This window comes from Protobothrops mucrosquamatus, unplaced genomic scaffold (assembly GCF_001527695.2).
Source record: "Protobothrops mucrosquamatus isolate PMUCROS unplaced genomic scaffold, P.Mucros_1.0 scaffold310, whole genome shotgun sequence".
In the NCBI taxonomy this organism is placed as follows: domain Eukaryota; kingdom Metazoa; phylum Chordata; class Lepidosauria; order Squamata; family Viperidae; genus Protobothrops; species Protobothrops mucrosquamatus.
Window position 1 is genome coordinate 285,044 of NW_015386650.1, and position 22,068 is coordinate 307,111.

Consider the following 22,068-nt stretch of genomic DNA (forward strand, 5'->3'; position numbering starts at 1 on the left):
TTCATTTAGTGACTGTTCAAAGTTACAACGGCACTGAAAAAAGTGACTTAAGGCCATTTTTCGCACTTACGACCGTTGCAGCATCCCAGGGGCATGTGATTTACATTTGGATGCTTGACAACTGGTTCATATTTATGACAATTGCGGTGTCCCAAAGGTCATGTGATCACCTTTTGTGACCTGACAAGCAAAGTCAATGGGGAAGCCAGATTCACTTAACAACCGTGTTACTAACTTAACAACTGCAGTGGTTCACTCAACAAAGGTGGCAAGAAAAGTCGTAAAATGAGGCAAAACTCACTTAATACATTTTTCACTTAGCCACATAAATTTTGGGCTCAGTTGTGGTCGCACATCGAGGACTAACTGCAGTAGATCTTTTTAGTAAATTCTTGTCTAAGGGCAGGTAATGTTGTAAGACCTCATTCAAAGTTATGACAGCCATGCAACGGGTGCATGGTTGTGTCCTAGAGCCCTGTTTATGTGACTGCCTGTCAGACAGGTCAGCTTTATGACTGGTCGTGGCATTCTACATTCACGTGTCTGCAATCAATTCCTGGCCAAAAATGCCCTTTAAAATGAATTAGTTTACTTAATGACTGTCACATTTGGTTAATAACTGCATCATTTGCTTAATGACTGACATGAGAAAGGCCAAATAATTGCTTCTGGTGTCATGGATGCCTTGGTTTATGACTGCAATAACTTATGACCGTAATTCCGGGTTCACTTACAGTAATAAGTCAAGGACCACCTGTCTCATTTAGAGATTACTGAACTGTACTGTCCCTGAGCATAGACTGTCAGCTAATTTGTTAGCAGAAATTATTTTAGAGTAGGTTTGACTGTTTCATTATGTTCATATTCTAAAATGCATACTAACGGTTAATATTCTATTTTAGTTTGCCTTAACTTCTCTGTCTGCCAGTCACACTTTGAGGAGCAGCCATACTTTGTGAACAACTAAGCAGTTAAATACTTCTGGGATTTAAAAAAGTTTTACAACTGTTATGAAAATATGTATTTTAATAGTATTTACAGGTTACCTTGGCCAATATCTCATATAAAAACCTAAGAATGAGTTTGGGATACCAGCATTTCCACTACAGCAGTCTATGTCCAAGTGATCAGTCAGAAGGTCATAGGTATATAAAAGAATAGCATTTTTCTGTTCAGGGTTTTCTAATAAGAACTGGGAGACTTACCGCCTCCATAGATAGATGTGTATATCCATCATCATTAGTAGCCATTAATAATGTGGGCATTCATGAATTTGCCTAATCACCTCTAAAGGCAACTAAGTTGATGACTATCTGTGTATCTGAAACTCTTTTCCCAATTAATTATGTATTGGATGAAGAAATAGTTCCTTTTTAAATATTTCCCACCATTTAGTTTCACCTGCTTCTGGCCTTTCTCCACAAAATAATGTATGGTTTGTTTGAATATGACTGTTTTATCATTGTCCCCCTTATTTGCTTTTTACCTATGCTAAATACCTCTCTAGGGGATATTGCTTCAGCATTTTTGTCATTTTGGTGATTTATCGTTTCATCAGCTACTACCAAGGAGGAAACTACATTCCCACCAAAACTGGCAGAGCAAGCTAAATGCCAGACTCACTCACACTAATGATGCCAACTAGTTAGAAATGAAATGCCTGCAAGCAAACAACCCAACTCAGACGGTGCCAAGAATTCAACAATGTATTATTAATTCAAATCTATAATACACTTTCTAAAATGCTATAAGCAGAACTGCATTAATAAGCTGATTTTTTGCACCATGGATTTATAAATAATGACATTGATTATCATGATATGTTGCCATTTTTTCATGCATCCACATTCTGAGCTAACATTTGTACTAAGGTAACCAGGACCACCCCAAGGACCCTCATTCTGATTGGCTACTCATCGTTCACCACTGTACGTTTGCTGACAACGTTTATTTGCCCCTTCCCATAGGAAATATGCATCCTCATTAACTCCAGTTAGTCTTGTGGCATTTTCATACATAGAAATATCGAGCCCAACTTTTTCACACTGAAGGTGTGCTCATTGTTTCCATTTTTGCCTTGCATAGAAGCACTCAGCTAGCACCCTGCTGAAAAAGCTTGATGACATTAGGAAAAGGGGTTATTACCAAAATTCAATGTTCAATTCTTTTAAGTAATGATAAGGAAACGCATTAAGGTTTTTCCATTGTTAAAACACTTTATTGCTTTCATAGGTAAATATCGGGAAAATGGATTCACCCATTGAGAAGTGGAATTTAATAATTGGTAATTTGGCTTTAAAACAGGTAAGGTCATTAAGAGAAGTGATTACAACTCTGGTTCTATTCATTTTGGAAGCAAAGAGAAGTATAAGAAAAATCTCTCTCTGATTAATTAGTCCAGTAGTGGTTCCCCACCCAGCAGTGACTTCTAATTCGCTTCTGTGTCTATAGCTGAGGCTAGGAAGAATTTCATCCCTCAAGAGTTGCTAAAAGAAAATAAAGAATGGTGGAGCCCCAGTGTTGTCTGTTTTTTTAAACTTTAAATAATATAAACACCTTTTTCATTTGAATGGAATGAGGTCATAGTTATCCCTCTACAGGAAATAGATTTAACCCTGCCAACTATAGACCAAAGAGCTTGCTTAATACAATAAGCAAGTATATTCAACTATATGCGAAGTATCTTCGTTTAAAACTGTTGGATTGGGTCCAAAGTCAAAATATTCATGTTGAGGATTAAGTGGGATTTAAAGGGGATCATTCAACCTTAGACCACTTTTTGGTCTTGTACCATTCAGCCCAAAGACACCTTTTTGCAGTCTTTGTGGATGTCGAATCAGCTTTTGATCTGATTCCAAGGAAGAGGTTATGGCAAAAACTTCAGGAATCTTCAATGGTTAAAAGATTGCTCCTTCTTATTCAAACTCTTTATTCTAATATCTCCTTGAGAGTCAGATTTTCCCATTGGGGGCACCTATCTGATGCTATTTCCATCAAAAAAAGTAGTAAGGCAAGGGTGTATTCTAGCCCCCTTTTTAATATGTACATCAGTTCAATAATTAAAGCTCTTTATCATCTAATCATCATTTCCCCAATTTTAGCAGTTTATGCAATTCCCAGCATGCCACATTCAGACAATGTAATTTTATCAGTCTTCCATGTGGCAGTGAGGGGGAGCATTGACGGCAGGGGGTTCCTTTTGTCTTAAAGAACAACTTACCAAATACCAAAAAACTTGAGTGCTAGTGTTTGCATGAAATAACAGTAGGTTACATAAATGGCAAATAAATGGAGAGCAGCTACGTATTTACAAATATCTTGGCGTGCAGTTCTACACTTCCTTTTATCAAGCAAGTTATTCAAACGGGGTGCATTTTATTCCTGTAGCTGGCAAGGTTTATCTTGCTAAGGTCAGCTCTCAGCTTCTTCATGGTATACAGAATTGCATTTTTAAATAAAGTTTAATACCTTGGAAGCAGTCCAGTCCAAATTTATAAAAGCAATGCTTGCAGTTCCAAATGCATCAAGCGTCTTGGTATGGTTTCCATGGATGCCAGAACCTGGTAGTATCTCCTTAATTTTGACATGAAATTGATATTTTGTCTTGTGGTCTCCACTGGTCTCAAAGATCGTTTTAAATCAACCTGGCTAACAGAAACTAATAGTAAACTGCAGACCCCAGACCTCTCTTTGGAAAGTCTGTCCATGGGGTTTTAAAAATGCCAGAAGTTACCTCAAACAAAATCTGAGATGCTTCTTTTCAAACCAGTTTAAGCCTAATATCCAACCCCCACAATTTATGGATTCTTATTACATGAATATGAATCATCATTTGATCTTCTCTTCAGTTCTGATTCTGAAATTTCATTGGGTTTTTACTTTGACCAGTTGGATGTATTACCATCTGCACTTTTGTGGAAGATATAAAAAAACATTGCTTTTCAGCAGTGCTGATGCCATGTAGAGATGGTTCTGTGCAATCCATAAACCATATGTGCCTTTGATATGGTCTCTAAAGAGAACCTTGGAAGACATATATTTTTTTTACCCAAGTAGAGGACACAATATCTGTCCGTGCTTTTTCTAAGCAGGAGCCTAGTATCTCTTTCAAGGTTATCTGATCTGTGCCACCATTTCCTGTATGCATCCTTACTACAGTTAAGGTTTGGCACAAATTTTCATGATTGGCACTCCTATCTGTATTGCAGTTACTTTAATAATGTTTCTTATGTATTTTTATTGCATTTTATCTTTTTTAAAAAAGTTTTAATAATAATAAAGATGTATCTATTTTATTGTAGGCTCTCTGGCCTAACGGCCATAGATGGTAATGATGGTAGAGGTGTAAGAAACACTGGTATTTTATCACAGTACTATAAATGCTAGTTGTAACCAACTAATCCAGGGGAAAGGTGGAGCCCAATATTCCCGATTGTCCGTTAAAACTGAGAGTATATCATTTTCAACAATTGCACCACAACATATATTTTATCAGTTGCATCAAGATGTACTAGCCCAATTGACAGAAATCACCCGGGGTATTTACAGTGAATTGGGTCCATTAAATGCACCTGCTGTTCAATTTGTCGATTGTATCTGAAGTCCACTAAATCACCATTAGTAAACCAAAGATCTAAATGCTAGTCTCAATTTTATACAGAACTATGTACAAACTCCATTGTATGTATAGGGAAGCATACCTTTTCTCACGTTAAATATTTATTGTTATTCTGCAGGTACAAGCAACAGTAGTTGGCTTTTTGGCAGCTGTGGCAGCAGTCATATTGGGCTGGATTCCTGAAGGGAAATATCATCTTAATCACTCCGTTCTTTTGTGTTCTAGCAGTGTAGCAACAGCTTTCATAGCATCACTTTTACAGGGTGAAAACATTTTAATATTTTAAATGTAAACACTATTAATTTTGACATTATTAATATTGTGCAATTTAAAAAAAGAGCAAGGTTAAGTTCATTTGACTCATATCTAATGGTAGATAGCATATGGTAGATGGCTCTGTACATTTAAACAAATTACAATTGTATTTTGAATTTATAATATTTATTACTTTCCTTCATAGTCATTGGTTTTTATTTGCCCACCTTTGTCATTGAACCTATATACCATAACTCTAGCCAACTAACAAATATAACTCTTTTTTATTAATCAAAATTAATTAATTGTATTAATTATTTTGTATTAACTAAAACATTTGAATTTAATCAGCCTACCAGCACTTTCAAAATATTTTCCTTTTTGGCTAATAGATTAATTATTTTTTGTTATTATTGTTTTGTATGGTATTATTTTATTGATAATATGTTGTTATTATCATCATCAGAGTTCACTGCAGTAGGTGACTATAATAATTTAATACCTGTAATAATTATCACTGTTACATGGATGATAGGTTCACACCTGAGTGAATGTATCATCTAAAATTCAACATAAGAATATCAAGCGAAAGATAGGACAGAAAATCTGATTAAAGATTATGGTTTTATTTCTATTGTAGAAATTTAGAATTTATTTAAAACAATAGAGAATTAGTAGTATCTGTATATTACTGGTACAAGAAGTAGTCATTCTCTTATGTGGCACATTCATAACTAGTCTAAATTATCTTTTTAATGGTTTTGCTATAAACATGTTTAATGGCATTATTAACATTATATGTTACTTTGACTGAGAAGTGATGCTATAAATTTGTGGGTTGTTAATTAATAATAATTAGTTAATAAAAAAAGACACAGTACCTTAACATTTGAATGAACAATACATTAAATACAGTTCAGCTATGCAAATGCATCCAAAGCAGAGATGACTGTTAGTGGAGTCATTGTTTAATAACTTTACCAATTCTGGGTTTCATCTGTACTACCTCTAAAAGCAATATTTCATAGTAATATGTGATTTTTTAAAAACATACTAATGATAAAGATGGCAATAAAATAGCTCATAATTGAATTTAGAAATAAAGGACATTTTTATTTGAACTCTTCTGAAGTTTTCTTATATAGAGTTACAGATTGACCCACTTTCTATTACAATGGTTCTAGGCATAATAATGGTTGGTGTTATTGTTGGCTCTAAGAAGACTGGCATAAATCCTGACAATGTCGCAACACCTATTGCAGCCAGCTTTGGAGACCTAATCACGCTTGCCATTTTGGCATGGATAAGTCAGGGTTTATATGATTGCCTTGGTAAGTATTCTTTTTTTCAATTTTTTTTAAGAAGAACTAAGTTGCTAATTCCAAGTATCTGAATTCCCAGCCATCTCCTCGAATATATTTTCATTGAGTAATATTTCAAAAGGATAGCTTTAAGAGGAGCTCACTTACTTGAAACTAAGTGTGTTTCCAGATCTCAGCTATGTCAACATGAGATTAAATGACATTAAACTGAATCAATTTTTATATTGTTAATGTACATTTTGATAAGGAAGTAAAAAGAAAAATGAAGAAATATCTGGAAGACACAGAGATTATAAATGAAAGACTTATGAAAGAACAAGACAGGGTGATTGAACAATAAATGTTGAAAATATTCAGTTAAATTGTTTTTATACTACAGGTAGTCCGCAACTTACAACTATTCATTTAGTGACTGTTCGAAGTTACAACAGCACTGAAAAAAGTGACTTACAATCATTTTCCAGACTTATGACCTTTGCAGCATTCCCCATAGTCATGTGATCATAATTTGGATGCTTGGCAACTGGCATATATTTATGACGGCTTCAGTGTCCCGGGGTCATGTGATCACCTTTTGTGACCTCCTGACAAGAAAAATCAATGGGAAGCCAGATTCATTTAACAACTGTGTTACTGACTTAACTGCAGTGATTCACTTAACAAGAAAGATTATAAAATGGGCCAAAACTCACTTAACAACTGTCTTGCTTTAGCAATGGAAATTTTGGGCTCAATTGTGGTCGTAAGTTGAGGACTACTTGTATTCTCTTTTAATATCCTTTTAAACCACTAGAGGGTGCTGTTGGGTTGTAGTTTGAATATCTTGGGAAAGCTTTTGCAGACAGTAACTACTTTATTAAATGCATCTAAGATTAAAATATAAGCTAATATAAACATAGAATACACTTAATATTTTTATTTGTAATTGTTTTAGTGTAAATGGGAAAAATGCTCTAAATATCAATTATCCGACATTCTTTTGCACTGTTGTTACATCATAGACAATTATGTAAGTCTTTTAAAATAAATAAATAATGGTAACTATTTTCAGTGTCAAATATAACCACTGATATGAACACTTTATATAACCTTTCTTGAGTTTTCTACTTTCTAGTCTAGATTACAGCCCTTTAAGCATCCTGTCTAGGTGCTAATTAGGCCTGGCTCTTTCAGCTCTAAATAAGGTTTGCTGAAATAATTCTATGATGAATCCTACTACAGAAATAGTAACCAGTGTGGATAGCAAAAGAACTCTAGAACCCATAAGCATTGTGAATTTTCAATAAGAGTTCACTCTAAAAAGTTGATGATAAGATCAAACTTGTGCGCTCAATAACCTTTCTTTGTTCCTTTAGCAATCCCCTTTTTTTCTTCACAGTTAACTTTGATCTTGCCATGCCTGGGCTATACTGTATTTTATTCTGGGAGACTAGGAATTATGCAAATTCTACTATCAGAACCTGGATCCCAATAGCCAGCAAGGGGGTGGGGTCCTGAGTTTTATCTCAGTTTCTTTAGGTTTTTTCTGCAGGGGAATCTTACAAGAAAATAACTCTTCACCCATATTGCTAGAATAGAATTCACAGTTGTTTACAATAAACAATTACAGAAATGGTCTTGATTATATTTGAAAGCATGTTCTGGAGTAGGAATAAAAAAGCAACTGTGATGTATGCCCAGTCCATCTTGGATATTTCAGGAGGACAGTTGTATTGATCTATGGAAACCCCAAATCATAAATGAGTTAACAGACTCCTTCTAATATTTGGCTTCCATCTTGGATATTTAAAGTATAGCCAGAAGAAGCAAAGATTATAAAAAGAGCAAACTTTCAGTTTGGTAATGATACAAAGATAAAGTAAGCAACAATGCAGAACGAAAGCAATATAAAAGTTTAAATAGCATTAACTTTAGATATCAGAGAAAGTTAAAAAAAAGGATCAAGAAAAAATGATTAGAATGGTTTGTCATAGATGTACCAAATGGTATCTATAGTTATTCAGGCATAAAGTAGTGTTTCTAATCATGAGATATATGTCAGTAGTTAAGCCTTATTAATAACAAAGAATGTTATAATTAATAATTTTATTTATAATGGAAAATGACAAGAAATGTTTCAATCTGATAAATAAGATATTTGTAAAAACTCATAAAAACTCGTAATTTCCTCAGAATTTTATGAAAAATCCTAACATTTTGTTTTAATTCTAGAGAACTATTATTATATAGCTCCTTTAGTTGGTGCCTTTTTCTTGGCTCTGACTCCTATGTGGATTATAATTGCTGCTAAGCATCCAGCTACAAGAATAGTCCTTCATTCTGGGTGGGAACCTGTTATAACTGCAATGGTCATTAGCAGGTAAGGAGTTTATTGTCATTTAGAAAATGTTTAAAAGGGTTCCAAACCAAATAAAGTATGATACTTTATGTGCAAGGATACACAATTACCTAAGCTTATTTTTTTAAGCATAGACTGGAAGGCACATCTTCTCCAACTTTTATATACTGTGTTTCCCCAAAATTATATATATATGGTCTTATATATATTTTTTTGCTTCCAAAAGAGGCACTAGGTCTTAATTTCAGAGAATGTCTTATCTTAGGACCACCACAACCAGGCCTCCCACACCCCGACACCTGTCACACTGCTGCTTGACTTCTTCTGCGGCTGCTTGCCGCCACTTGTGGCTGGACACCATGTGGCGCATTGCGCTGTTGCCACTCCTCCTGGCAGGTCGCTGCGTAGTGCTTTGCGCCGTTTCTGCTGCTCGCGGCAGGATGCTGCGTGGCTCTTTGGGCCGTTTCTGCAGCAGAAATGGCCTGAAGCACCACAGGGCCTCCTGCCGTGAAGTGGCCTGAAGCGCGTGAGCAACAGAAGCAGCCCAAAGTGCGGAAGCAGCCCGAAGCGCCATGTGGCGTCCTGCCGGGTGGAGTGGCAACAGCGCAATGCGCCACATGACGGCCAGCCACAAGTGGTGGCAAGTGGCCGCAGAAGAAGTCAAGTAGCAGTATGACAGGTGTCAGGGTGTGGGAGGCCTGGCTGTGTTGGGCCTACTGGTAAGATAAGCGGGGCATGTGGGGCAGCTTCACCTCCCCTACCTCCGCTCTAGCTTGATTATATATATACATGCATATATATACATATATATATATCGGCCCCAACAATCTGGGTCCTCATTTTACCAACCTCAGAAGGATGGAAGACTGAGTAAAATTTGAACCAGTCAGAATCAAACTGCTGGCAGCTGGCAGGATTAGCCCTGCAATACTGCATCTAACCACTGCGCTACCAGGCTCAAAGTCGATCTATGACATTTATTTAACTAAGATATTGCAAATTTGTTTGTTATCCAGAAAGATTTCAGGGCAGTATATAAAATCATGAAGAAAAGTAGTTATTCCACTATAAATAGAATGAACAGCAAGAACAAAAATTCTGAAAGCCACAAAACAAACAGCCACAACACTGATGTATAAAATCCACTGGTCAATAAAGATTTCTTAATCTCATATTTAATAGATTGTAATGTCAGCATCAGATGTTCTGTTTTTGGGAGGGAGCTCCAGCCACCCTGCTATCACCATACGTTGTAGAGGCATTCCAAAACCATTGAGGTTGAAAAATTCTAAGTTCAAAATGTCTTATTTTGATCTCAGAATGGGTTGTTCCAATATTACTTCAAAATAATTCCTATCTGTCTTTTGCTGCTGGAACAATCAGTTAGAACACATCTGGTTTAAGATCATAGAATATAGAATAATAGATTTGGAAGGGATCATGGAGATTTTCTAGTCTAACACCCTGCTCAAGCAAGACACCCTATACAATTCCAAACAAATGTTAATCCAATCTCTTCTTGAAATCCTCCAGTGATAGAGCATCCACAACTTCTGAAGGCAAGCAGTTCCATTGGTTAATTGTTCTCACTGTCAGGAAATTTCTGCTTAGTTCTAGGCTGGATCTCTGTTTAATGATCCCATTACTCCTTGTCCTGCTCTCAGGTGCTTTGGATAATAGCTCAACCCCTTCTTTGTGACAGTCCCTCACATACAGGAAAATTGTTATGGTGTCACTACTAATCCTTCTCTTCATTAGATTAGCCATTCTTACCTCCCTGAATCATCATTGGAACATTTCAACCTCAAAATATTTTACACATTCCTTATAAGTAACAAGCTTTCCAAAATGAAGGCACCCTGTACAATTTTAAGGTGTAGTTAAACTGGAGTGAGAGGACATGCTTCGTTTTGAGTTTAAGATGTATAAGGCTTTAAAAGTGAATATGATCTTGAGTGGACTTCTGCAGGCACAAACTTACATTTTATCCATTTAGATTCAATAGACTTCAATGGAGTTAATTTTTAAATTTATTGTATATTTTATTTTTGACTATGTACTGATCTGAAAGGTAAAATTAAGTACTAGATTATGATTACTGTTGGCAGAAGTAGATTTTACAGTAAAACATATGTAAATGTTTTATTTATTTATTAAATTTGTTTGCCATCCATCTTGTCACAAATATGTACAGTATGTTCAAACTCAACTTTTCTGGCACAGTTCAATATTTTATAAGTATGTTAACAGTATTTCCCAATTGTGTTACATTGATTCTTAGAAACAATATGGCAAAATGTGTAACAGATATACATAGCTTCCAAATTATTTCTACTTTGTTTATAAAGCCACAATATTGTTCAATGTATTTAAATAGCTTTGCTGTCTGACTATCCCTGTCTGAAATTTCAAATTCTTTTTCAGTATTGGTGGCCTTATTCTGGATACAACTGTATCTGATCCTAATTTGGTTGGGATTGTTGTTTATACTCCAGTAATCAATGGTAAGGGAGACATGGAATTTCTTAAAATTGCTGTGAATTACTACATGCCAGTTAGGTAAAATAATATTCCAGACCAAATCGAGACATAAGTGGGTGGGTATGTACTACTGTAAAGTTACACTGTAATTTTAGAGTAAAAACAGTTCCTGGTTTTCTGTTGTGAAAAGATAAATATACATTCAGAGATCAGATGGGAATAAAAATATACTTTTAAACCTCACATAGTTTATATATTTAGATACCAGATACATATTTTAAAACATTGTCTTAGACATTTCTATGTACTGCTGTATAAAGATTTCTGTGAACATTATACAGATACAAACACAAATACACACATAGCAATAACTCTGTAATGTTGTAATAATCAGTATGGATGCCTAAGTGATTATATTTCAGTCCACTGATTTCTTTCTATATAGTTTGAAGTTATACTATAATTTCCATATATATTTAATATACAATAGTTAGAATGTGAAAACAGAGCAGAGTGTTAGAATTAGCAAAATTTATCTGGCCACCCACGTTAATCAAATAACTGTGGGTGGCTAACATGTGATTACAAACAAAATATACATATGAACATACTAGGTAAAAATAATTGTGCTGTAACCAGCATAGCAAAACATCCAAATTGGACTCCATTAACATCCTGGTCCAAAAGCCTGAGGGAAGAGCCAGGGTTTTAAGAGCTTTGGGTGGATGGGTGGGTGTGCACACGCGTGCTCACAAAATCATGAAGATACGTGGAATACTACATACAAAAATCACCAAAAACATTTTGTATCATATGAAGTTAGAATTTTCACCAATCATATTCGCTGCATAACATCAGCATTAGTTTCTACTTTTTGACTAGGATGTTTTATAAATACGATGCATTCTTAAGTTGATTCTCCTAGTATAGTTTCCCTCTTCCATGTAGCTCCCACTGTACCTTTACCATTGCATAAATATGTTGGCAACAGTAATAAGTTGTTGGCTAATATGGGCAATTCTCAACTTACGACTACAATTGTGACCAGAATTTCCATAGTTAAGCAAGGAGGTTATTGAAGTGAGTTGTGCCCAGTATTATGATCTTTTTTTTACTATAGTTGTTAAGCAAATCACTGCAGTTGTTAAGTGAATCACATGGTTGTTAAGCAAATTCAGCTTCCCCCATTAACTTTGCTTGTAGGACCTGGCTGGGAAAGCCGCAAATAGTGACCCTGGGACATTGCGACTGTCATAAATATATAAATACATGCCAGTTACCAAGTGACCAAATTGTGATCACATGACCATGGGGGATGCTGCGAGAGTCAGAACTTCAAGGACTGGTCATAAGTGACTTCTTTCAGCGCCCTTGTAGCTCAGAATGGTCGCTAAACAAATGGTTGTAAGTCGAGGACTACCTTTAATCATGAGGCAATAAGACACAGTCATGTTTTGAGTGTGGCAGCAATAAAATATTAGGTAAGGAGACATACAAAAAAAGTGTTAGATCTATTTCTAAGCATTATTGTGTAATCATGAATAAACAATGGTATTTTTCCTGCCTGTTCTCTGTAGGGATTGGCGGTAATCTAGTAGCAATTCAAGCCAGCAGAATTTCAACTTATTTACATTTACATAGTGTTCCTGGAGAATTACCAGAAGAAGCCAAAGGCTGCTATTATCCATGCAGAACATTTTGTGGTACAGGTACAAGCTGTGTTGCCTTATCTTTACGTTCTGATATTTCTGGCCCATATATAATTTATAATACTTTAAGCAAATATTATGGTTAAAGATATTGGTAGCCAGCCATATTTCATTTTTTGAGGTTTACAGATTACAGTGTGCATAGCACATTCCTTTATTAGACTCAAGTAAAGTGTTCAAACAAAAACACTGAATAAATGCCTCTATTTCATTTTTCTTATATGCATTGTTTCTCAAGGGTTGTAGGACTGCCATTAAAAAAAAGCAGTATATGTAATTACTGGCATTAGTCAGAAACTGCACTTAGTTCCATAATCAAAAAACTTTCCAAAAAAATCATTTTTTCCAAAAGTGCTTTTCAAAAGGCAACTGGATGTTCCTGGCTTATTTTATGTCTGTTATGTTTTATTTCCTGTTATTTTTTTCAAAACCACAGAAAATAATGAACTAATAATGTCATCCTATTACCCAAAGAAAATATCAGTAGCCTTCTTATTGTGTTATTTATTCTCATTTACAGGAGTAAATAATAAATCAGCTCAAGTTCTTCTGCTGTTGGTGATTCCTGGGCATTTAATATTTTTGTACACTATCCATTTAATGAAGAGTGGTCACACTTCTTTGACACCCATCTTCATTGTGGTATATTTGTTCACAGCTCTTCTACAGGTAAGGCTAAAACATTTTTGAAATATTACTTATAGATTTATTTTCAAACATTGGATGTAACAACTCAGCCCCCTTTTCATTCACCACTGCTCAAAATGGTATCTCAGTGATACTTAATGACAGCAACCCCCAACCTAACAAAGTAACAGAGTTGGAAGAGACCTTGAAAGTCTTCTAGTGCAATCGCTCAAGCAGGTGACTGTACTATTCTGGATAAATGGCTGTCCAATCTCTTCTTAAAAACCTCCAGTGATGGTATGGTATACCCACAACTTCTGAAGGAAACCCGATTTAATGAGATTCTTTCAAATAATAGAAACAATAGCAAAATAATAGTGACAATAACAATGTATATTTTCCTTGCACAATATTCAGTTTTTTTAATAACAAATTTTATTAATTTTTCAATTTTACATCCAAGTATTTAGGAAGCAGCGTGGTGATAGGGTAATCAATAGTCCAATATCAAGATCATTCGTGCATATCTCAGGTTACATCATTAAAAGTTCCCTCTCTATTTCCCTTAATTGTTATATCACATTCAAGTTAATACATTTCTAGTTATAACTCAGTCAATCAATACATTTATCAATATAATTTTGCTTATACATATCCAAGTCCTGTTTTTAAATTTTAGTTAATTCCAATTACCGTGTTCCAATTTAGCCTTTAATAACCATAATATTTAGACTTCAGGTAACCCAAATTTCCCTCATTTCATTATAAAATAATTATCGTGTCTAAAATACACATATTGTTCGGAAAGTTACATTCTTAGTTTGTTTCACAAATATATTCTATTTCTCGTCCTGGTAGCTCCTCATTTACTAATAAAATATCTTTCATTGTCACAAACCCATTTCCATGTTACAATTCAAAACTATAATCTAATAGCTAATTTTCATTTCCTTTATAGATCTAGGTCCTAAATATTAAACCAATCAATATCTCTAAAAATCTCCTTAACCCATTAAGTAAAATTTTAAGCGATTCCATTGTCAGTCAGCAAAAAAAGAAAAAAAAGGAAAAAGAAAGTCCCATTTTTAAATCTAACTCTGGCTTTCTTTTTGTGCCAATCAGGCTTCCATACCAGTGCATTTAAATCCTCAGATGGGTCTCCCTTCATTCCTACACATGTTGTTTGAATCAAGGGAGAGCATCCAGTTATCAATTTTTCAAAGGAACTGGCCCCTTTGTAGTTATTAGGTTGTTGCCCTAATAGTTCAAGTCTCCATGTTTGGTTTAGGATATTTGTCATCAGTTCAATCTGGTCTTCTTCTTCTTCTTCTTCCAGTTTCGTCTGGCTAGAATAAAAGGTCATGTCCGGTGTTATAATTGTTATTTGATTGTCTAGATTGTCTAAGTTCACAATAAATTGTGTTTGTTGATCAGTTTCTGTTGCTTTTGGAGTTACAGGTACTTTAGTTGAAATCAATGTTTGATTATCATAGTTCTCAGTAAATTGTGCATGTTGTTGTGTACAATCCTCTTTGATGTTAATTTGTTCCTCTTCTGTTGTTTTTTGGCTTGTAAGTTCATCAGTTGGAGTCTGGGCTTCAATTTGTAGTTTTGGGGTGACATCTTTGTATTTCACTCTGGAGTTCATTAGCTCAGTGGCTTCAAGGATTTTTTTGAGTATAAGTTTATAGTTAATTTGTGGGTAAAATTCCTCCATTTCTATGGTGATTAGAGATAGTCTATTGGTGGAGGCTATATTTAGTAAAAGTCAGCAAATGTCCACCTCCACTATTCCTAGAAGTTGTTTTCACCACCCAGCTGTTTCAAGTTCTTATCTTTTTTAGATAGTATGAAGGGCAAATCTAGGGAGTAAGGAGGCCTCACAGTCAAAGAAATTCAGTTGCTGTACCAAGCTTCACCACAAGAAGGGTGGTGAAAGGAAACCGGACGGCGGAGAAAGCACTCTCTTCGCGTGTCCTCCAGCGCCGCGATCCGGAGTATTCAGGTTTTTTTAAGTCTTCATTTTAAGACTTGTTGGCCACATAAAATTGAATGCCAGACAGCAATAACCAAGCCATCTGTTTCATGATTCAGAGTTTGTGACTTCCAAAGTCTGCCTCTATATTTCCCCATTTTGGCTAAACCAGTAAGGAGTTTTCTGGAATGTTCACATCCTCATGAGAAATCTCAGAACACAGTTATGTTAAAGCAGTATTTTTCAACCTTGGCAGCTTTCAAAATGTATGGACACTGGTTGAAGAATTCTGGAAGTTGAAGTCCACAAATCTTAAAGTTGCCAAAATTGAAAAACACTATGTTTAACTGGACTGGAAATAAACAAGTAATGGGGAAACTCACCCAAAAATTGTCTATTTATTTAAAATCAGAATTGTTCCGCAAATTTTCATGTAAACTAGAATTAATTCGATTAGCTGTTGATCCTTTCTTTCTAAGAACAGTGATCCAAATGTTCATGTGGGAATATATATTTTATAATGTTAGCTAGACAAATCTGACTTAAAGCAGTAATTAAACAATACTAGATTTTGAAAAGAAAAATTAATAAAATGATAACGTGAGCACATGCCTGATGGCTTTTTTTGATGTATTAGCATTGTAAAAGAGGCATAATCTCTAAACAAATTGTCATTATCAGATATTTGTGAAGACTAACAGCTAGAAAATTGCAGAGGTCTGCAAGTAAACAATTCACTTTAGCAATCAGATCCAGGCACTCTGAAATAACAAAAGACTGGCTGATTGGAAAATTGTCATCTAAGTAATGGGAGTGATTGTGTATCATCAGATGTCCCCAGAGCAGCAGCAATGCTGGTCTTGAGCATAATATTAGTAGTTCCTTTTGGGGCTTTTTAAAATATATCATACTCATTGGATATGTAGAGATGCAAAGACAAAATCAGCAGATAGCATTCAGCTTTCAGAAACCAAATATTATTCTCCAACACAATTTAACATCATTTATTTTTGATAGGAGACAAGAGGATAAGATAAGAGATGATACTCCTTGCTGAGAAATGATTCTGCAGTGTAAAACTCAAGGTGGAGTGAGAGCTCAGATATTTATGTAGGGATATAGGCTGTGTCTCTGTGTTGTTGTCAGAATTTATAGAAAGAGCAATGGATTAGCTCGATTAGTATCAGACCATGTCTCAGTGATTGTGATTGCTGTATAGAACTATATTTATTTGTAACATAAGCTGTTATAATCAGCATTTTTTTAAAATTATGTGATATCTAAAGACCTTCTTTTCATTCAAACTAACATGACCATATTTGTCATTCCCACTGAATAAAGGCTTTTTGAACATCCCTGCATTATGTTATTTTAGTTAGCTTATATTTTACATTTTTAATCTCCTTTTTTCCATTCATACTTTCAGACATGAATGTTTAATTCCTCCTGTCATATCTGATTATCTGCTTTTGAACATTGGCCCTTTATCACTCCTTGTACTTCCTTACTGCTATACGATTAGATTAGCGTTGAGATATAGGCACAAAAGTTAATCCTGACCTACTCAGGTTAGTGGAAGGGGAAAAAATTCTGTGGGCACGATGGCACACATCAAAAATGAAATTTAGTTGCCCGCTCTCAAAGTGAAACACATACATGACACACACCTAAACATACTATGAACAACATATGTACAGACCCACATCCCTACATATACGTAGCAAATAAATATTAAATATTGTCCATCTTGAATATATAACGGAGGGAGGAAGCTTGAGAGTTCGCAAGGTTAATGCTGTATGGAATGAAACTCTGGCTGAATCTGGATGTTCTGCTTCGGATACCACGAAGCCACCTCCCAGAAGGTAACAAGAAAAACAGGTCGTGAAGAGGATGTGTAGTGTCCCAGATAATCTTACATGATAATATGTGATAACATCCCATATTTGATATGAAGTGACAGGAGATTGCTCATATAGAGATGAGTGCTGTTAGTGTGTCTTTTGTGGGGTTCTTGAAGAATCAGAGATTAACAAATGTTTGCATGAAGTTTTAAAAGACCAGTGTGGTTTGTCTTGCAAAAAAGAGGAGCTGTCTCAAAAAATCCTATTCCAGGGAAAAGAGAGGCTTTCAAAAATATTTGTTTGGATTACAGAATAGCACACCTAGCACACATATAATTAGCTTAGGCTCACACCTAGCACACATGTAATTAACTTAGACTACAGAGTAGCTTTTTCAGTAAAGATGTTTATCTAAATAAATAATGCATGGTTCTTCTATCATGGAAAAACTAGAAAGAAACTTGATAATTTGAAATTTGTGTAGCCATATGGATATTTTCCTTTGTAGCATAAAATCAAAGGTTCTGTGCTTTTAGATGTATTAAATTATTTCAGGATGCTTAATACTAAATATGCTTCTGATTTGGGATTTTGAGTGTTTAAATTATTTTTAAAGAAATATGAAATTTCAAACTGGTCTCTAACATATTGTGTCACATACAAAGTTTGCAATTTTTTGAATTTGTTTCTGCCTGTAAAAATCTATGGAATTCTTTAGGTTGAAAATATAATTTCCCAAAGGATTAAATTAGTTTAAGTTATAACTTTGCATGTTGATTACTTAGTTTAAGCAATTCATGTAAAAAGGTAAGGAACAAGGAAATAATAACATCATCATCATCATCATCATCATCATCATCATCATCATCATCATCATCATCATCATCATTATTATTATTATTATTGTTATTGTTATTATTATTTATGATCATCGCACAGTCAGCCAGATGTTCAGACTGGATTTGGCATTTTGTCTACCTATCGAGTCCTTACCAAGGACCTGGGATAGGCAGATGTGGATGTTTGATGGTATTACAGATATTGTCGCAGGATGGAAGCAGTTTCTAATAAGGCCGCCTTTTGCAATGGTGTTCAAGTTTTGGGATTATTATTATTATTATTATTATTATTATTATTATTATTATTATTATTATTATTATTATTATTATTATTATTATTGTCACAGTCAGCAAGATGTTTAAACTGGATTTGGCATTTTTAACCACCTGTTGAATTCTTCCCAGGGACCTGGGATATGCCAATGTTGTTTGATATTATTAAAGGTATCAGCACAGCTGTTCCAAGTAAAGCTGTCTTTTGCAATTGACTGATGGTGCTTTTTGTCAATGTCATTGCCAATGGTGTTCACATGGTACTCCAGTTCTTTTGGGATTGCACCCAAGGCACCTATATACAACAATATGAAATCAGAGCTACCAGTTCTTTTTCTGCTATTTGGCCTTCATACGCATCAAGTTCTTTTCAAGAACCTAGGATGCTATGATGTATACCAATGTAATATACATGTGGCCTTTTGTAATTTGCAGAAGGAAACCACCACACCTGGTTTATGTTTATCTTTCAGCTTCAATTTTCAAATTTTGATACTTTTGATCTTTTCTACTTCTTTTATTCTACTATTCCTTGGTATTGCCACATCAGTTTTCCACACTTTCTTCTTTTCAACCACGGTTAAATCTGGTGTGTTGAGTTGTGAGTCAAAACTTTATCAGTTTGTATTTGAAAATCCGACAATATTTTAACCTGCTCATTTTCAACTACTTTTTCAACTATATGTTTCCATCAAAGTTTCGTTGCTGTTTAATTATATTTAATCATGTCCCTAACTGTGTTATTCTCTCATAGGTATTTATCTTATTATGGATTGCTGACTGGATGGTGCACCACATCTGGAAAAAAGGGAAAGATCCAGACAGTTTTTCTATTCCTTATCTTACTGCACTTGGAGATCTTCTTGGAACTGCCTTACTTGCAATGAGTTTTCATTTTCTGTGGCTGATTGGGGATAGGGACGGAGATGTAGGAGATTAATAAATTAATAATACCTAATTTATCCTATTAGCTGAAGATATGAGAGTAGGGACCACTTGACTTAGCATTTCATATGAAATATATTAAGAGAGTAGTTGGGTTTCTTAACAGTAACTTCAGTGTTGACACTGATATTAAACAGCCTTAACTTTTTTAAAACAATGAAAAAGTAAAATAAGAGGCTTCAAATATTTTTACACTGCAAAGGTGTATTTGTGGCTGGTTGACACCATCTCATCACAGAAAAAGAAAGTTGGCCAGCATTATGTCAATAAATAAATTATAGTTGATAGGTAACAGAACGATGTGGTTTAACCACTGATGTATCTGCCTGATGAAATGTAGTATGCATTTCATTAGGCAATCTGGCTATGCATTTGAAGTCATGCAATGTAATGGGTTCTCAACATAAAATAGAGATAATGCAAAAGATATTATTTTTGCATATCAATAAGAAAAAGATGCTCAAGTAAGATATTCAACATGGCATTCTCTTTATTTTAGTTGCTGGCAAAAAAAGAATGGAACACCCTCTGTTCTAGAAAATTAATCTGTTGAAATAGGAAAGATGTTTCTCATAGAGATAATATAGTATGATCATGCATGGACAATAATAATGTTACATTAATGGCTGTAACTCAAAAGATACATTGACACTGTTTTCAAACATTCAAGTTTAGTCCTTTATTGTGATGCATAAAAATCAAGATATTTAAAGAAGAAGAAAAACAGCTTTTGATATGTATTGGGGAAACTACAATATAACTTCTGAAATAATAGGTGGATGTTTTTCTTTTTTTCTTTTTAGAAAACTTATTATTAGAAATACTATTTAGTTCATCTTAGAGATTTTTTATCAAGCCACCCAGAATTGCTTTGGAATCAGACACTGCCGAAATGTAAACCAGTCAGTCAATCAATCGATTAGGCATTCATGCCAATTATATATAACCAATGTTATTTCCTGACATGTTGCAGTTCAAAGTTTTAAATTTATATTTAGAATACCATCTCCTCATTTTGTAATGAGAAGTTGTTGCACTGAATACTGTTTTAATCGTAGTTTTATTGGGCTAAAGAAATTGCTTGTTTCTGGGAAAACATTTCCCATGTCCAGAAAGTTAATGCTTGTTGAACGACTGCTTTGTAGAGTATCTTTATGATTGTCACAGGTACTCTTTAGATCTTCCACTACACACCATTCGTGTCTGTTATTTACACAAAAGAAAATCAGTAATTGTTTAAACCGTTTTTTATTTGAATGTTTAAAAAAAAATTCTTTAGATTTTGGGGGAAAGAAAAAGATTGTAGAAGCTTTAGCATATAGATTATTATGAGTTGTAGATTTCCTTCAGTTGTCCTGTTATTAAAAATTAATATTCAGTCAATCCTTGGCAACACAGTTTCTCACTCCCTGCACTGGAAGCCACCAGTGAGAATTTTACAATTACAATTTATAATTGTTTAATTTTCCACTAAAATCAATTACATTTGGCATCTAAGTATTTTCATTCAAATTACATGGAAATCTAAGCTACAGAGTGATGTATTACATAAAACTGTGGTGGTAGATAAATGCTTGGGCCCAAATTTTCAGATATGGACACCTCTGTTAATACAAACACACTTGGGCCTAATATATTTTTCTCGATCATTATCTTCATCTTAATAATTCAAAATACTGGCAACTATTTAGCTTGCTCATTGAAATTCTGTAGGTAATTTTCCCTTGCTTTAATGATGCAATTTTTTCATGATGACTGGCTTGTTTATTTCTGCACTGTAGATGGAAAGATAGGACAGAAATAAGCTTTTAGAACTGGGAAAGAAAATTGGACTGTCCTCCTTGGTTCTTTTTGTTGCCCTTAGGTTGTAATCCATTAGATACTTTTCAGGAAGTAGGTGAACTCTGTGAGGCCTACTTTTCAGTACATATGCACTGTTATCATCAAACAACATTACATACAAAAACAGTTGATGATAACCCAAAAGAGACTTGGATTTAGCAATTAAGGTTTTCATTCTGGTTGAACATTTTCATAAGGATTCATGGTCTGATGCAAAGTATTGCAGTATTTGAAGAATATACGGTTCCAGGAGTACATATCCTTGAAACCAAGAAAAATAAAATGTCGTCTGTTTTCAATGTAATACCCTGAATATAATATATGCATGCTATTTTAACTTGCTTTCTCTAGTTTTTACATGCCCGTCTTAGGATTTATTGAAATAGACCAAGTTAACTATAATTAGACTATGTTCTAATTACACCAAATTATAGGGGGAGGGAAAGCAATAATCAGGATGGAATAAAATTCATATGTGTGTACAGTATGTATGAGGCAGTTCATTAACATTTTTAAATACAAAAACACATGCTTACAGAGCACATATGTTTAAAAACAGTTTTGAAGTGCTTTATCAAACAAATCAAGTATTTTAAGTTTCCCTTTATTTTAAAGCCTCTACCTTTCTGCTGTTTTGCAAATTTCCTCTAATGCCATTTGATATGGGACCTTTGAAGCAAATACTGAGAATCCATGTCCTCTATCACTTCCTATTCATATAATCCATCCACCATGACAAGTTTAGTTGGAATGACATAAGTAGATTCAGTTCTGTTCCCATTATGATTGCATAAATTAGAAGAAAGCAACACTTAATGGGTACAAATAGAAGTCTCTGGTAATAGTTGTATTATGTTGCTAAAAGATTGGAGAATAGTGGGAATGCAATCCTTTGTTTTAAGCTGTTCTTCTCTGAAAAGACACCAGATGTTGGATAGTCCTGATGGAATAGTAGGAAATAATAGAGATTATTTATTCACCTCTCTTCTAATATATAAGC

The 22,068-nt window shown here is 34.5% G+C and overlaps 1 protein-coding gene across 3 annotated transcripts in view; it reads left to right on the top strand.

Annotated features, from left to right (window-relative positions):
• Nucleotides 1-21,555, top strand: part of SLC41A2 (solute carrier family 41 member 2) — a 35,285-nt gene extending 13,730 nt beyond the window's left edge. For all 3 annotated transcript variants that reach the window (XM_015815072.1, XM_015815073.1, XM_015815074.1), the window contains 8 exons: nucleotides 2,233-2,304; nucleotides 4,737-4,881; nucleotides 6,058-6,204; nucleotides 8,407-8,554; nucleotides 10,958-11,037; nucleotides 12,592-12,723; nucleotides 13,244-13,392; nucleotides 19,036-21,555. In XM_015815072.1, coding sequence (XP_015670558.1) covers nucleotides 2,233-2,304; nucleotides 4,737-4,881; nucleotides 6,058-6,204; nucleotides 8,407-8,554; nucleotides 10,958-11,037; nucleotides 12,592-12,723; nucleotides 13,244-13,392; nucleotides 19,036-19,221 — 1,059 coding nt within the window. In that variant the 3' untranslated portion in view covers nucleotides 19,222-21,555. The remainder of the gene's footprint in view (nucleotides 1-2,232; nucleotides 2,305-4,736; nucleotides 4,882-6,057; nucleotides 6,205-8,406; nucleotides 8,555-10,957; nucleotides 11,038-12,591; nucleotides 12,724-13,243; nucleotides 13,393-19,035) is intronic.
• Nucleotides 21,556-22,068: the final 513 nt, after the last annotated feature.